The 18,320-nt window shown below is 31.3% G+C and overlaps 1 protein-coding gene across 4 annotated transcripts in view; it reads right to left on the bottom strand.

Annotated features, from left to right (window-relative positions):
- The window catches only part of LOC106687782 (myrosinase 1), a 46,461-nt gene that overhangs the window by 14,582 nt on the left and 13,559 nt on the right, over positions 1-18,320 (bottom strand). Inside the window, exons 1-2 of one of the 4 annotated variants that reach the window (XM_014431872.3) lie at positions 8,324-8,378; positions 6,115-6,144 (exon numbers count right to left, since the gene is read on the bottom strand). The exons of 1 other annotated variant lie outside the window; for it this stretch is intronic. In XM_014431872.3, coding sequence (XP_014287358.2) covers positions 6,115-6,144; positions 8,324-8,372 — 79 coding nt within the window. In that variant the 5' untranslated portion in view covers positions 8,373-8,378. Of the gene's footprint in view, positions 1-6,114; positions 6,145-8,323; positions 8,388-18,320 lie in introns of those variants that run through there. 2 more of the 4 variants (XM_014431870.3, XM_014431869.3) reach the window with 2 other exon arrangements.

Below are 18,320 nucleotides of genomic sequence, written 5' to 3'. Positions count from 1 at the left end.
TTTCAAATTTCCCAACTTTTGAACCAATCGATTGATAATGTAATTTTTTCGATTAATTAAATAACATAATTTCACACCAGAAAGTTCTTCAATATACAGAGGTTAAGAGAAGAATGGGGTTCAATGGTCGACCAGTTATTAGCATTTACCATTAATTAATTCATTAATTATAATACAATAATAATAATAATACATTAATTAATAGAATTTACCATTCCTGACCACTTCATCCTCGCTTCCTTTGATGCTGAAAGTTTATTTACCAATATCCCTAGAATAAGTCCTAATTTTAGTAGAATCTAACTGGTCGACCATTTGATATGTATGAGAGGCACCAGCTGGAGTTTAACTTACTAAAAAACTTAAAATAATTTCTTTTGTCGGTAGGCCAAAGATACCGCCGGACCTAGGCAAAAATCCGTCGGCAACAGATCTAAAGAAATGTACAAATATATATAGATAACAGAGGGTATGCACCCTCTGGGAACCATTAACCGTCTAGGCAGAGTTAAGCAAACAAACAGCCCTTATCGTGCACGTGGCCCGTTTAGACATTAGAAAGTACAAAGAAATAGCCGCCGTAATTGATAACAAATAAACACCCCTTATCTCACACGGGCCTCTCTAAAAACCTCGGGATACATAAAGTTAGCCGCCAGAAGCCGGCTTTCTTCAAAGAAGAAACTTTTAAAGATGAAAGGTAAGACTTTCGTCGAAGATCATTGGACCTTCTCATCCCCTCTGAAAATAGAGGAACCAATCAAAGGACAGAAATCAAAAGAAGGAGGAGTCAGAAGGAGAGGGGAGAAAATTAACAAAAGGGCAGGAAAAAGAGTTTTTGGACACACCTACAGCTTAAAACCGGCCATCAATGCGATGACCCGGCAAATAGCCTCCCTCATGCGTGACTGGAAGACAGCGCTCTGGCACGACCAACTTCGAAGAACACATGACGACCATAGGCAGTTCTGGAAGTTGGTCAGGACCTTTGTGACCAAGAGGAGGACAGTGCATCTGACTAACGGGAACGACCTGATGACGTCTGGGGAGCAGGCTGCCTTACTGGCTGCTAACTATGCTGCGAGGGATGCTGAGCGGACGTCCAGTGCACCTTCACCACCACCTGGAAGCCCACCGAGCCCCGTCGAGAAACCCATCTATTCAACCTTTGGCCAACTGGAATCAGTACTACGCCGCATTAATGGCAACAAGTCGTCTGGACAGGATGGGATCCCCAGTGTGCTATTGAAGATGCTCCCTAAACTTTAGAATTTTATGGAAAGAAAGTACTACTAAGTACATAAATATTTTGGGCTTTACTTTCCTTGTTAGATAATTTTACAAGCTCGAACACAATAAATAATAAGATGAACCAATCAGGTGACAGGCTGCCTTTTATATTTCCTTATGATTCTGAAGCCATTGTACAATAGTTAATCGTTTGTAATATGAAACACCTAAAGTTAGAAGATGCTGTGTCACGTTACGTGTTTTAGATTTCTTTGAGTGAATTTCTGTCTACTATCGATTTCTCTATTTTTACGAAATTGGTGAGGGATATGCTGTATTTAATCTGCATATAAACAATGATTATATGCATCCTAAACTATCCCATTTCACAACCCATAAAATCCTATATCACAACCCTTGAAGATGGTGTTGAAATTGGAGGATTAAAATAACTCCCATCAAATCACTTTTACTCTTGGTAGTCAGCACACCGACTAACCCATAGCATCCTTTAATAATGTTCGGCCCCTGTCCAACAGATTCGCTACCTTCGACTACATCTGGACGAACGACTAACTTGGAATCCTCACACAAGACTGAAAAGTCGATTTCGTCTATTACAGTACTTCCCAGACAAACGGTCTAAACTTCCAATTCTTCAATAAAAACTGATCTACATGACAATTATAAGGCCTATCTCGACGCACGGAGTTGAGCTTTGGAGCTCCTCTAAACCTTCTAATTCCTCTCGTATCCAATCCTTATAATCCAAAATCTTTAGTAAAATCCTCAATGCTACTCACTTTGTCTCTTTGTAACAAAATCATCCATAAAGACCTTAATGTTCCATTTGTAATCTATCTAGCCCGAACCAGATATCAAGCCATCCATTATAGACTTCCTAACCACCCAAACCCGTTAGTTTCTAGTCTTACTTCCTCTTCCGTTCCTGATAATCCTCCGAGGTACCTGAAAATAAGATAGCCTCGAGACCCTCTAATTTACAAATGCTATTAGAGTGCTACAAATGGGTTGTTTCTCTGCATGCTTGTATCAACCATTATAATGTAACATCAAATTTACTAGATCTACTTTTATGTAAGTTGTAAATTTCAATAAATAATTTTTTTTTTAATTATGAGAGATAGTTGACCGTGGATGATGAACGAGAAGATGGTTGGGGGTGCGGTCAATGATAAACACAAATAAGTTGGATTAACCTATTTTTAATGTGCCAACGTTTCGGCTAGAGTTTCTAGCCTTCTTCAGGGCTGTTCGCTGAAAAATCAAACGCCTAATTTTTTTTTTAGTTTTCCTGAATTATCATGGACTGAACCATCGAACTCCTGCCGTATTCAATACTCATCGAGAATTCTTTATAAAATTCTCAAAGCCCTCTTTTGATATAAACAAATTCATCCATACTGACTTAAATACTCCATTCGGTAAAAATCTGACGTGAAATAGATACTTGTCTATCCATCATAAGCCCCATAGCCTTGTTTATAACCTTGCTTCCGAATCTATTCATCATATTCTTCTGTAGTACCACAAAAGAAGATGACCTTGGGACCTTCTGGGATATAACAATCATTAGAGTACTACGAGTGAGCTTCATAATGGTTGTTAACTACACATCATTTAATTATTAGGCAATAATTTTCAAGAGCTCCAGCATTTGAACGCGTGTTAAGTTTACAAAGTAATGTTTTACTAACCGTACGTCACGTTTACTCTTTATTCTACGTCACAGTTGTACATCCTAATAAATAAGTTTGAAATAACAAATTATAGCTTCTGTTTTTATCCCAAGAACTATACTATGAGCATATCGAAGAGTTGATTTTAACCACTCGACATACATTGCATTATCATTGCTTGTTGTACCATCAATAATGAATGACCTTCGATGTTACGCTCTTAAAATAGTCTAATAATTACTTTTCAAGACGGTTCACTATTATTTAGGCCAGATAAAAAAATGAATTATTTTCCAACAGAAAATTCTCCTTAGCTGGTCAAAAATAGAGTATTATCCAGAAAAACATAATTTTTATGGAAGTATACATAAAAAAAAAAGTGTGAAATTTTAATGGGCAACATTTTTTACTTCTGGGCAAAAGAAACGTAATGAAAAATATTAAATGAAATTCGTTTATTATATCTTCTTATTTCTTGGTAAACACCTCACTTCAACAGGCACTCGACCGTCAAATAGGTCGATTTTAAAATCTAACATGAAACATACCACCATATACGTTACCTACTTGTTATATACTAAAATTTGCGCATTAATCCTTTAGATATTACTAATTTACTTTGTAAATTACGGGCTACTATTAATACTTTAGGAATCTTAAATTGTTCTATAAAATATATAATCAAAAATGTACGACAGCTATTTCGAAAAAAATTCCATATTCCGCCTCTACAGCCCCAGAGAGTGGTTAAGTTTTTACTTTAAGTTTTTTACAGTTTTAGTATTACTAAAACCCATTGAAAAAAATTAATTTAAAATTACTTCCCGGTAACTTGCAATTTTATTGGACCATATGTCTACTAACCTAATTGGTTAGAGTTATTTCATAATAAATCAAAAGGTATCCATCAAAAACCTTATTTAGCCTATACTGGTTTTTATCAGTTTTCTCATTATTACTATCATTAACTATAAGGATCGCTTGATTCTGTAATATATGATAAATCAGAAATTTAGGAATAGTGATGTAATGAGGATTAAATTAAAAAAAATATATCGTAAACCATGCAATGTATTTATTTAAGATATAGTTGGAACTCTGAATTTTATTACTAGCAGAAATTGATTGACCTTGGATCAAATCAAGGAGATGATGGTTGGATGTTCGGTCAAATTACAGTAATACCAGTAATACGTAAATAGTATAAACATTCGGGATTAGAATAACAAGACAAGATTCGTAAAAAAAAAAATTAATACAATCTAAATATGTTAGTAATACATAAAAGGTGGAGTTGAAGAGTAAAAAAATATCTTAGGCTTGTACATGATACATCTAAATAAATTTGATGAGAATTCTATGGAAAGTCAACATATCTTCTTTTGGAAAATAATTTTTTCAAGTCATTTTTTTTTGTTAGAAACTATATATGATATTTCCTGGATTTTTTTTCTGTAGGGATATATTTTTAATGTGAAATTAATAAAAAATGTTTGAAGTATGAAGGTCTCTATGAATGAACTCTCTATTCCAGAAGAAACAAAATCAGAAAATATTTTTTAAATTATTATGGGGCATCTCAAGTATATAAGTCAATTTTTTATTGATAATAATAATTTGTAAAAACTATGTAATATGGTATAATTTAACTCCAAAACTTAATTTATGAGATGTGGTTATATTAAATTTTGTAGAACGTACAAAATTTACATTAAACATTACTTTTAGATTTCTAATTGATATCATGGGGCATACGTTTTTTTACACGTCTATTCGAATTTGGCTGAAATCATTTTAAGATATCTCCCAGAGCAGTTTGTTTTTAGAAAAATGAGTTCAAAGATATTCCCTTTTGACGAGTTTATTTTTAGGTCCATCAACATTCTATGGCCTCTAAATTCATTTATTGATACCAGATTCCATTGCTTGGCTATGGAATGTTTTCATTCTTCGTGGACGACTGTTCGCAACGTATCAGTCAATCAATCGTTTCTTTGTTATTGGAAATGCTCTAACCAATACGAATTCAACACCCTAAAAATACATTGAGTTGACCCTCCTTACATGTTACAAATGTTAAATCATTGTGTATTCACTCACCATGGATACATTTGAGAATATACTACAACTTAATATTAATAATAATATTCTTTATTTATTCTGGGGCAAGTCTCTAGTGAATAATATAACAGTCGTTGAAAACGGGCTTTAGTACGTTTGAGGGCTTGATTTAAAATACTGAAATTTAGAATATAAAAATAATTAAATAATGAAACATCCAAAATATTTCTGATAATAAGAAATTGGGGAAAAAATAATAATAATTAACAAATAGAAAGAAAAAAATAATTTCTATATCACTACAACGCTTAAATTGATATTATGGATATCCAATAGTGTCTATTCTAAATATTAAAAAATAAATAAAAAAAGAAACAAATAATAAATAAAGCCATCGATATATATAATAAATCGTATGGTAACTAACTTCTGATAGAATGAATAAAAAAAAATTTGTAAGAAAGAGCAATTAATATTTATTTACAAATTTTATATGAAAATCAGAAACATCAAATGTAAAACAAAAATATATTAGCAATTATATTGCTTTACATTTAGGACCTATTAAAATAGGATAATGGTTTTCTTATATAATTAATTTATTTAATTTAAAAATACAGAATTGCTAACTAAAACATTTTTATGTAAAATAATAAACTCTGGTCATTATAATTTACCAGTAAGTTTTGTTTTCAGTCTAAACCTTAATCGATATTGTAATAATAAAAATGAGAAAAATAACACACTTGAAACATTAAGTAGGAAAACCCCAATGGATTATGTTGTACCAGACACGGTTTTGTTTTACCGTTTAAACTTTACCGTTTGTAGCCGAGGGAATTGAGGTGTCATCTTAGTAACTTCGTAACTGTAGTAGTTAGTAACTTAGTAACCATTTCGAGATGGTCCCATGGAATAAAAAGTTGACCCTTCCACAATAGTTAGAATTGGTTAGTTACCTCTAGATAACTAATAAAATAAAAAACAACCTTGAACGGCGTTCTCTCTAGATGCTGAAAGCTGTGAAGCCCCTTCAAAAAGAAAATGAGAACCCAACCCACAGTTCACCTTCTCTTATTTACCCGATTTACCTGATTTAGTGTAACGGACTTTAGCTACTAACCTTCCTTCCCAAGAAGAATTCCCAAGAATCCTGAAAAGAAAATGAACCAGATAGTGAATCTGTCTTTCACAAGAATAAAGTTTTACATAAAGTAAGTTATAAACTCTATGTTTTTTTAAACTATAAAGAAATATGTATTGTGTGATGTGATGTTCATTATAATAATGATTTAACCTTTAAAGTTCATCAAATTTGTCAGTTTCGTCATATGGATTCATCAGTTTTAATGATATGGAACTGTAAATGAAAAATTAATTTATTAGCTATCAATTTTTTAATCCTCCCAATTATGGTTGGCAGAAACATCAATTATGACTAGTAACTATATATAAAAAAATGAATAAATATATCTGTAACCCTACAGCCCATGAACGATTAGAGGTGCAGTACTTTGTAAGGAAGTATTGTTACGAGACTAACGGTTGTACAAGGAGGTAATATGGATCAACAAACCAGAATCACCCTCAATCACCAGTTCCTGAACCCACAGGGCTGACTCACGGCTATAATAACTACTTATATTTTTTATTAAAGTAATCAGAAATTTTGGTGAAATAACTTCTATTTTTCTCCCGGGATCTTGGACTATTAAATCGTTCGAAAACTAGTGGGAAGAAAAAAAGGCAGTTATTTCAGCCCAATTTTTGATTACTTTAATGAAAACTATGTATAATTACGAGTCAAAACTGATGAGTCTGGCAAGTATAGGTAGGAGGAATAAAAAATGGTAGCCGTTTCAAAACCTTTAAAAAACATTAATTTTTCATTCAGAGTTCTATATCTTAAAAACTACCAACAACACTAGAAAATCTAAAAGAACATTATTTAAAGAAAAGTGAATTTGCTAAAATATGAGCCCTAATAGAGCTATGTACGTCCAATAGTCCTCGATATATAGCCTTCTAAAAAAGCAACATTTCATAAAAATGTACTGAAATATCAGTAGTTAGTTAATTTATTTTGAGAAATCTATATCTCAGGAACTATGAGACGTAGAGATGTCAATAAGCACTTAAATTAAAGCTCGTTTAATGTACTATAATGTAGTTTATGACCTTTACCTTCGTATAAATAGTGGTTTTTATGATATTTACTAAAATAAATTGATTTATAGTTGTTCGGACAATACGTTTCATTTATGAAAAACTTTACTTCAGAAACCATTGAACGTACAGATGTCTGCCAGTACTCAAATTAAAGCTAGTTAAATTTACTATAAAATAATTAATGATCTTCATCTTAGTAGGAGTAGTAGTTTTTATGATATTTGACAAAATAAACTCACAAAATATTAATTTCTAGGTGTTCCTATAAAATGTTGGATGTTTGAAAAAATATATTTCTAGACCCATGAGACACGAATACCGACACTCAAAATAAAGGAAATTGAACTTACTATAAAGTACTTTATGACACTTATCTTCATAGGGATAGTAGTAGTTTTATGATATGAAATTTTGTGAAAACTACTACTCCTACGAAAATAAACGTCATAAACTATTTTATAGCCCATTAAAATAGCTTTAATTTGAGTGCTAATGAACATCTATACGTCAAATGTTTTTTGAGATATACATTTTTCATATTAAATTCACTAACTACTAATCTTTCAGTACGTTACATTCAACATTTTTATGAAATGTAGCTTTTTAAATAGCTATATCTCGAAACCTATTTAACGTAAATAACTCTATTAGGGTACATATTTTAGCTCCAAATAAAAAATTAATTATTTTTAATGTTTTGAAACAGCCGCCAATTTTTATTCCCTCTACCTATCCTTGACAGATTCATCAATTTTGACTAGTAATTATATATAGTTTTCAATTAAGTAACCAAAAATTGGAGTGAAATAACTGCCTTCTCCTCTTTTCTCCTCTTGGGCTCTTGTACTAATAGGTGTTGGTTTATGTTGATTAACCGAACTATAATAAATTAATAACATTTATTTAAGAAAATAAAAATCGCCCTCCATTTCATTTTTCCGTACTAAAAATGCAACTACCTAGGTATCTACCCGGACAGGCGGCCGTGCATTAAACATGGCATAATTCATGTGATGATTTCGAAGTTGTTTTAGATCGAAATTATTTGATTATATATGTTTTACTTCAGTATTTGACTCTCAAAATGTTTGCTAAAGAACGACCTCTATTTCTTTCTTAAACCAAGTTTAATTTTTAATTTACTTGTATTGCGGACAACTCACGAGTTAGAAACAGGAACGCCAGAAATACCAAAATAGCTGTAGACTCCATGTTACATAACTGTCCATTCCCGCAAGCAAAACCTCTTATATGAAGATCTACCTCCACCTCCCACCCGAGTCATCGTATTCCTTATCTACCTCTATCTCCAGTCTCAATTGGGGATCTTTGGCGGGAATGGTGTCGCAGCTATGAAAATGCTAAGTACTATCAGAAATATATTTAATTGCTATTGTTATATTAAATCTATTTTTTCCAAGTTATCCAATTTTTGGTTTATCTGTTGATTCCTGGCCCATTGATTTATCAGTTCAACTTTTACTTAAAATATAAACTTAGACGGTTGTGGAGTGATGAGATGTGGGGAGAGATGAATTATTACTAAGTTACGCCAATAACGGGGAAGCAACACTAGTCGTCTAAAATAGATTTTGAAACATATTATTTTGCCAGACTGGACACTAATATGGCCCTACCTTGTGAATATTAATATATTGTTAGGTATTCTTATTTGGCAAGAAAGGTCATTGCTCTAAAAGGTTAAACTATTGTTACAATTTTGCCACATTTTATCTTCTGACATAGAGGAGATCCATTCTGTTTCTAAACAATTAATATTTTCGTAAATATTCTTTGCTTATTCATAAATATTTTCGTTGAGTGAAACATCTTAATTACCAATATGGATTAATTATTGCAAGGGAAAAACCACTACTGTCCATTTCATCACATCGAGTACTTAAGTTCAATTTAAACATTGAGTCTTGAGACTCATGGGGAAATCTATCCTCTAGATTAGATTTTTTCCTGGAAATATTTCTGAGAATTCTCAAAGTACTAGAAATAGCAATAAGTATGTTAAGATAAATGATGAAAAAAACATTCATGTAACCTAGCTAACTTCTCCTTATTTTCCTTGCGATGAGACTTAGACAGTGTGCAGACGGAGGTACTGAAAAGGAACTGATCAGTGACGCGAATTATTAACTAGTTTACTTTGAGTCACTCCATGTGTAATAAAATGGAACAGAATGGGACTCTTGGACTCGTCTGTGAATCTCAGACTCTGTGATTCACAAACGAGTCTACAACCAGTAGCGCCCATTTATGTGGCGTCCCATTCTGTCCCATTGTATTACACATGGAGTGACTCAAAGTAATCTAGTTAATAATTCGCGTCACTGATCACTTCCTTTTCACTACCTCGGTGTGCATTCGGTCTAATGGGTTTCATCCAAGATTTCGTCTTAATACCGCTTACAACGTCACTGAATACGATAGTTTAGCACTAGTTTGTCTCAATATTTTTTCGATTTAAGGCATATTGAAAGTTCGATTTCGATTATTTTATAACTATTATCATTTATTTGTTTTTAATATCTATTTCGGACATTTACATTTCGGGAACATCAGAGGGAAGAGTGACAGTATTGAAAAAATAAATAAATAAAAATAATCTATATTTAAGGATAAAATGTTATTTTTATAGGGACCTTGCTTAGTTTGAAGCTTTGTGTATTATCACTTGGTGGCAAGCATTCCTCTTCTAGATAGTAGTTAATCTGGGACTAAAAAAGAAATAATGTAGCCAGATTCATTGAAATTAACCGCATTTCATGTGTTATAACAGACATCGGAACGAGTAGGTATAAAGGAGCTTCTAAGAAAATTGAAGTCAAAAAGGCTGATCTTTAACTCCAGGGGCGTGGCAGAAGAGTAGGATCTAATCACTTGCTCCCTCTTATTTCTTTTCAGATTTCAATGCCCGACATTCCTGTTAACCTCAGCGTAAACCTGAGCTCTGAAGGCGTGGTCAAATCTCCGCTGTTTTCCTTTACTCTCCCTTTGAAGGAGATTAAGATATGCCACCCCTAATTACTAACTACCCCCACCCCTTGTGTTTCAAGTACCATACCTATTTAATATTAAATTGATAAAATAATTTGATTTTAGCTAAAAATAATTATAACAATAAAGGAAAATATGGTTACCTGTACCTTAATTAATGAATTTACTTCCTTTGTATTTGGTTCCATTCTAGCCAAATGGATAGAAAATAGTTCTTTTACAATTGAAAATTGTTTTTATTTAATTAGTCATCTACCATTTATTCATAACGGCTGAGAAGTGACTTTTGCACTAAACATGGTCATACTGTCTGCTTTATTTCAAATAAGACTAAAAATAATTATATGCAAAATTTCTTCAAGCTTAACCCCGTAATGCACAAATTTAAGCAGACTAGATGATGATGAAATCCATATTTACATATTCGATCTGTGTCATAAACTGTCAAAGTAGGTCACCTTGATTTTCTTATCATATTAATTCTATTTGCTGTGTAATATGTTTAGTTACCTTCAAATCCTTCCTGGTGTTATGTAATTTAAAGGTCGAAATTTTAAAGATAAGGTGCAAATTTGTTCAATTTTAGCGACATTTATATCGCTCAAAGTCACGAAATAATGTTTTTTTAAGGAAAAAAGAATTAAAAAATATTTATAAAAACCTTTGTTGATAAAGACATTATTTACAATAAATACGGGTGACTGAATGGTTCAGGCAAAATAATGCATTTGATTAATGAAATTAAAATTAACGTTATTACTCGAAATCAATATTATAAAATAATATATAAACGAATCGATATAAATAAATATTTAAAAGAACAGATGAAGCTTACACTCTGGCATAGTGATAGCGGTCACTAAAATAGTAACTAATACCTGCTGAAAATTTTAATAGCAGTTCATCTTATAATGTAGTCAGGGTTATTGCCTTATTGGGTAGGTTTGAAAAAAAAAAAAATTAGACCAAAATTAAAGCTGTAAAAAAATAAAAATAAATAAAAAAATAATGCAATACTATCACAAGTAAAAATCCAAATTATTAATACTAATAATTCGAGTTAATACATAATAGTACTGTCACACTAAATTAAAAAGTACGTTAACGAACTTGCGGAGAACAATTAGTTTAATGTTAGTACATACATGTACATTAAAAAATCAACTAATGAAACTGAAAATATTTACGAACCAGAAAAATAGAATTTTGGTTGTTTGGAATGGTTAGAAGTTAAATTGGACGCAAAGACAACTTCCTGGTGGATTCGAGAATCCTACTAAACTATCTTAAATAAACCATTGATACTATTTTGGATAAGGTAAATAAACATAATTCGCCATATTGCAAATACTAGAGCTCTGAATCATTAAAAGAAAAACACTATAAGTTGAATCTCGAATCGGATATTAAAAACATGGTGCGTTGCGCGTATCACATGACTTTTACTAACCGCTTTCTTCTTGACATTAATCCTCGCTCGTTTCAGAACAGATATTTTCAATACTTTTGCGTACTAATGTTCCAAATGGACCTTTTAGTTGATACATTGACTGACTCCAATTTCAATCTTGTTCAGAAATTTTTTTAAAATAATATTTCTCGTTGCAAAATTTAACCATCTTTCTTTTGCAAAAGTGTGACAGTGTATAAAATATAATAGTTTACTAAAATTCAAGTTCTACTCTTAACTATTTATCGAATGCTAAATTGTTTGAGTCTATATTGAAAATACTGAGAATAATTTTATTGGGTTAATCACTGTCAACTGAAAGGCAGACATATAAGTTAAGTGAAATTAAAAACTAATTATAATAAAATAATAGTAAATAAATAAATATAAATATATAAAATAAAAATAATAATAAATAAATAAAAAACTAATTACAACAACAAATAAAACTAATGGCTTATGAGTGACATGAGAACGAGAAAAAAAAATAAGACTGCTGAAACGAAAAACGAGTTGGAGCTGAGCCCGCTAGTTAGAATTCTGTTAAAGCAGACCTTTTAATTATGCTTTGTTGTCATTTTTCATTACCTTCTACGACTTTATTTATTAGTTATTATTTATTCTAAAATTTTTGTTTTACAACGGTATATAATAAATCTATATTTCCACTCTTATTTCCAGAAATGTTTTCAATAGGGACAAATATGTTTTCTCTAGTCTCCTAAAGTTAATTATCAAATTCTTTTATATAAACTATATTTATTCATTTTTCATTAGTAATAAAAATATGAAATGGTTAATTATTTCAACCAAACAAAATTAATGGTATTTTAGAGGAAGCCATTTTGAAAATTCGGAATTTAAGCCCCGTTAGACTATTTTAATGAGGATGCGCTGATAATAAAGACCATATAATTGTAGATTGACGTGTTGAGCTTAATCAAAATCGATTTCGAGAAAATAATAAAATGTAAAAAATCGAATACATAAAGTGGTCAGGCGATATAATCGAGCTGCTGTCACATGTACCCACTGTAAACATGCAATTTTACTTTCGTACGACTTTACATCTGTAGTAAGCTGTTCACACAGAGCATTTTACGAGACTTGATTATTTCGACTCAGAGGACATCAAAATGTGTAATTCTGTTGAAAGTTAAAATTAAAATTTTGCACGATCACAATATTTCCCTTACCAGATATCCTGTGTATAGGTAAGGTAAAATATTCGAATTTTTTCTCGATCGCAATGAGAAGTATCACTATATATTCCATAAACAAGTTAGTGAAAGTAAAAAGAAAGTGCAACAAGCAAACCTGTGCTATATATAAAATAGGTATTTTAGTATATCGGACCACAAATACTACTAATGGGTCTTAATAGGGTTTCAAAATAGGGCTTTTAGCACTTCAAATTATTTTCAGCAATAAAAATTGGCATATCGCCAAAACGTTTTTTCAATCGATCCGATACCGAATTCATGAAACATAAACCGGAGTCTAATTATTAGAAAATATCATCTTCTTGTGAAAAGTAATAGGTTTATTATTTATCTATTATTCGCAATTATTTTAAAATACATTATTTTTGTTATGAATGCTATTGATTGTTATTGATAGAAAGTCATATTGTGAAGAACGATATATAATCTATTTACTTTAATATTCTTATTTCATTGTTTTGCAAAACTAAACATTGTGTTTAATTTCTACTTAATTTACAAAGATTATAACAGTGATTCTATTTAAATTGACTTTTCTTGCATAAAAAGGTTTTTTTAGGAAAGCTATATTTTTTTAAATGATTTTCTAATGAGAGTAAGTGAGGTTCTTAGTAAAGGTTTAAACAGTTGCATAGGACTTTTATCAGTTCTGGCATGATTCCGATCAACATCCTGGAACATCCAAACGAACGACGATCTTTCGGGTCATTCTTGATTCTTGTCTATCTTTCTTTTTATATCAAACGTTTCCTTTTCAACTTTTTTTCTCTTTGCAAGGTTTTGCGGAATGCCATATTTATCTAAATCAAGTACATAATATTAAAATTAGATAAATCTTCTAACAAGAGACTATTTTCTGAACTACTAATTTAAATAACAAAGAGCTTCATTATATTCTATTGTCTAACTGTCTCCTATTTTATGTTTTTTAATTTTTAACCGAAGAAAGGGAATTATTCATTAGTTTTACTTTAAACCATTGTTCATGTCCTGTAATTAAAATAGTTATTATTTTATTTTCAAATTATTTTTGTGAATTGAAATCAATACAGATACTTTTCTTTGTGGGTCATTTATGCTCCAATCGAGCGGGTAAAGAATTGTGATACTCTCTTAAGCAGTTATTAAAATTCAAGGATAATTAAACAATAAATGTTTTATTTATAGCGATAATAAACAAGTTACGAAATGCTTTAGCTACTGCCATTCATTTTGCTGAATTTTGATAGTAGCTTGGAAAAAGAAAAAAAAGCTATATTTCTCATAACCTTTCATGAACTCTAATGTATTAAAAATTAATGATAACATAATTTATTCAGGAAAAATTTAGAACAAAAAAAACCTACTTATAATCATATTAACTTAACAATTTATCTTCAGTTGAGCGTCATATTCGCAATTTTAACACATCAAATCAAGAATTAACACTCCTCGAATTCAAAAACTGCCACCACATTTACAGGTAAGGACAGGTTCTTGATGAACAGGGCCGTGACAAAATACAAGATTTTCTAAAATATCTTATCTTATTGAATGTCTTTTCCGAAAATTGTAATAGAAATGGAATCTGCATTCACGTCTCAACTGGCCTTGACCTGCCCTGTTTCATAACGTATTAGTACTATCAGAAGTGATCGCCTGTGATGATTTTAGGGAAAATGGTCCGGGTGGCTGTAAAAAAAAAAAAGTACAAAAATAGCAGAAAAACTATATATTCCCACTTAGCAGGACCCACCCTGATGAAGCTCTGTGAAGTTGGGCGAAACCTCAGTTGCTAATAAATAGTTCTTCTGCTATTTTGTACCTTTTTTGACCGCCATCGAAGATGGTAAGTTCCTACAATACTAGTAATATCGCTAACTTGTTCTATTTAACTCGTTTAATATCACAAAGAGTTGTCCCCAACAAAAAGTGTCAGGGCTGGTCATTTTCAGTTAGTATATTTGTATTTATGGACTAACAGTATTAGGCTTCATTACGAATGAGGACCATAGTAGACAGATCAAGAGGTCCATGACTCTGACAGCTGAGAAGCTAGTGAAAAAAAAATAGGAAAAAAGTAAAAGTAAAACGGGATACTGACCGTGAAGATTCGAAGGACAGAATAGGACAGTGTCGCGACGGTAATGTATGGACACTTACGATTTCTATGTATTTTTCGTATTTTTTTTTCTTCCAGCTTGTCCTAATGATGATGAGGATCCTATCATTTATTAATTTATAAAAGTATGTTAACATATAATAGAAGAACTGGTTTCGAAAATTTTATTCCACAGAAACGGCAAGGTGGAAAGTTCGTACCTAGATAGGACACAGCCACTAAATATGGCCCATATTTAGCTTGAAAATGCCTGCACTTATTTAATTTCTTTAAGTCTACTAGACATGATGTTGATTCCCTCTGTTAAATAAAACATTAACTTTCTATTCGTTTATTCTGAGTTCGCCGTAGTGAGTGCTCTGATATCTAGAAGCCAGTGGATTGTATTTGTTTACTTTACCTAAAATAGTATCCATCGTTTAAACTTATTTAATACGGATTTTGAGAATCAGCTCGATAGAAGGTTATTTTCATATTTTTAGCTCCATCTCCAGCTTCCACGAATTTAAATCCTTGATGTTTTTTTAGTCTATAACCATTTTTAAATATCTTGGGCTAATTTACTCACTTTAATTTATCTAATCAAAATACCATTGTAACAAAATATATTTATTTTTTATTATGCAGTTGTTTTACTCTTTTCTTAATTTTAGTTAAGATGTACGCAGGAGGAACAAAAACTTGGTAATTTCCTAAAAGGTGATGAAGAGGATACTAGCATGTTTGGTATTAATTAGGGCAGTAATTTAATTTTAAGATCACCCTGACAATAGCCAATTTAATTGATGGTTTCAGTAATTAATTGGGTCAATTTTATATGAGCTTTTTAATCATTTCAAAATTGTAAAAAATAAAACAGAAAAGGTTGCGTGTTGCATGACTCCAATTTTACTATATTACGATATGATAAGTAAAAGAAGAGCTCATTCTAAATAAATAAGAACAATTTGCAGTTAATTTTTTTAAAATATTTTTATTCTGCTTCCTCAACTATTTCCAAAACGTATGTAAAAAATTAGGTAGGCCAGAAAAAAAAAATTGTTTTCCAATTACTTAAAAAGGAAATTAAAAAAACAAATTTTTTGTCTTTCACTTAATAATCTAACCGTTTTTAAAATTCTTGCTTGAAACAAACTATTAAATATATAAAGGTAAGTAATATTATTATAAATTAATATTATTAATAAATTATTATTTATTATTATAAACTAATCGAAAGAGTATTACTGATTACAATTTTTTTTTTATATCTTTATAAAAATATATACAAAAATAAATTTGCTGTAGGTGATATAGTGACTCGAAAGAAACATGTGTAAAATCTACCCATTGATAGTACTAACATAACATGACATTTCTAGAGGAGAAGATCTCGAGGCCGTTTTCTTTTCAGACACCTAAGAGGATGATTTGGTAATGAAAGAGAAGCCAGATTAGAAACAAATGGATTTGGGTGGGTGGGAAGTTTATCATGGAAGGAATGGTATCTGGTTCTGGCCAAATCGGTAACATATGGAACATTGAGGTCCTGACGGATGACTTGATTTATGACAAAGTAAGGAGCATTAAGGATTTTACGAAGGATTTTGAACTGTAAGGATTGGATTCGGGAGGAATTTGATGGTTTAGTGGAGCCCCAAGGCTCATCTTGTTCTGCGGTGCTTCTGTCTGCTGTCGATCAAACTCCTTATATTTTTTCATAAGCTCTACATACCCCAGATCTTTTTTATTTCTATCGGAACATTATTTACTGTTAACGAGCGACAAATGCGAAAAACTCAAGTACTCACGAGGACTCAGCTTGAAAACTACCGTAAATAACTTCAAACCAACCTTAACCATGAACATAAAATGCAAACTAAGCCAAATTTCCAAAAGTCCTGAAGGCATCTACTCTTTGCACGTTCCAACCAGTCGTTACGATTCGCAGAAAATGATGCCGTCCATCGCCAGCCATCCAATCCTATTCCAACTCCAATAAATCGCTTCAATGTTAAATACTAACACAACGATAACTTGCTAGGACTATTCGTAACGAATAAATCCATCTTTAGTTCAAAAACCTTAACATCTGAAAACAATATTTTATTATAATTTAATTAGTTGGGAACATAATTGATATATAAATGGAATCAAGGTAACAAACCGATTTCATAATCCTTGCGACAGTTAGCGCAAGATTACTACTGTATCAGGAAGTGTATTTCTTGCAAATGATAATTTCAGATTATCAGTAACCAGTTAATAGACCTATTGCTAATCATTACTAACATATTCTATGTTCTCATTACAGTATTGAATGGTAATCTAAGTACTAAGAAAGTTATAACTAAATCTTTAAATTCTCCAATTTTTTCTTCAAATAAAAGATCCTTCAACTTACAATTTGCTGATGAAGATCTGAAATTAGTTCATTCTTTTATTCGAAAAGAATGTGAATAGTACAAAATATGGTATGATGATTATAAATGAGATGTCGATACCGATTTTATAAATTCTAAGTGACTTTGATTCTGACAATAATGAGGTGGTAATGCATAGGTGAGAAGGAAATATGATGAGCTGGAAATAAATATGTAAATAGCAATATAAGGGCTTCAGTTAAGAAATATTTTACGCAAACTATCCGAGGGGAAGGTTAGGAATATTTATTTTGCACGAAACTAAATCAATACATTACCAATTATTAAAAGAATATCATATTGTTGTTATAATACACCAGACTAATATGTTAATAAAAACAATAAAAGAAAAAAATTATGCAACATGGCTATACATACATGATATACTAGAGCATATGGTATGAAATTGTAAAATATTACTTATGATTAATTGGAAATTAAGGGTCTACCTCGGGAATCTAAAATTATCAGCTAACATTTAAAAATACGTACCGTAGCATCAGTGATAAGGCTGAATACGATACGCATATTGGCTTCAAAAGTGAGAATCTGCAATTTTCTATCATCCTTTAAAATCATAATGTTAAACATATACATAAAATATGACATTTTTGCAAGCCCCGTCGTTACAGTATCGTTATTATCGAAATTCCCCTCCTCACAACCATTTGAAAACCCGGAAAGTTGGAAAATTTGATAATCTATTTCAAACTGCAAAAAATATAGTATGAGATTATGACACTCAAAATTGATCATACACTCTAATATATGACTTATATATGATCGGCTTTAGCGCGCTTGCTCAGCCTCCACTGGCTCATTACCAGTGATGCGGCGAGAGGGATGCGTTGGGATCTTTTGAGCTCTGCTCTACCCCTCACATGTGGGGGATAGAGTGGGCTCAGGGATCCCCAGATCGATTGTGTAAATATTGTATATATTATTTTATCATTATGTTATTTTATTTATTTATTT

Source organism: Halyomorpha halys, unplaced genomic scaffold (assembly GCF_000696795.3).
Source record: "Halyomorpha halys isolate HHAL.00 unplaced genomic scaffold, Hhal_1.1 Scaffold1010.1, whole genome shotgun sequence".
Classification (NCBI taxonomy): Eukaryota; Metazoa; Arthropoda; class Insecta; order Hemiptera; family Pentatomidae; genus Halyomorpha; species Halyomorpha halys.
This window is presented reverse-complemented; position numbering and strand designations above follow the sequence as displayed.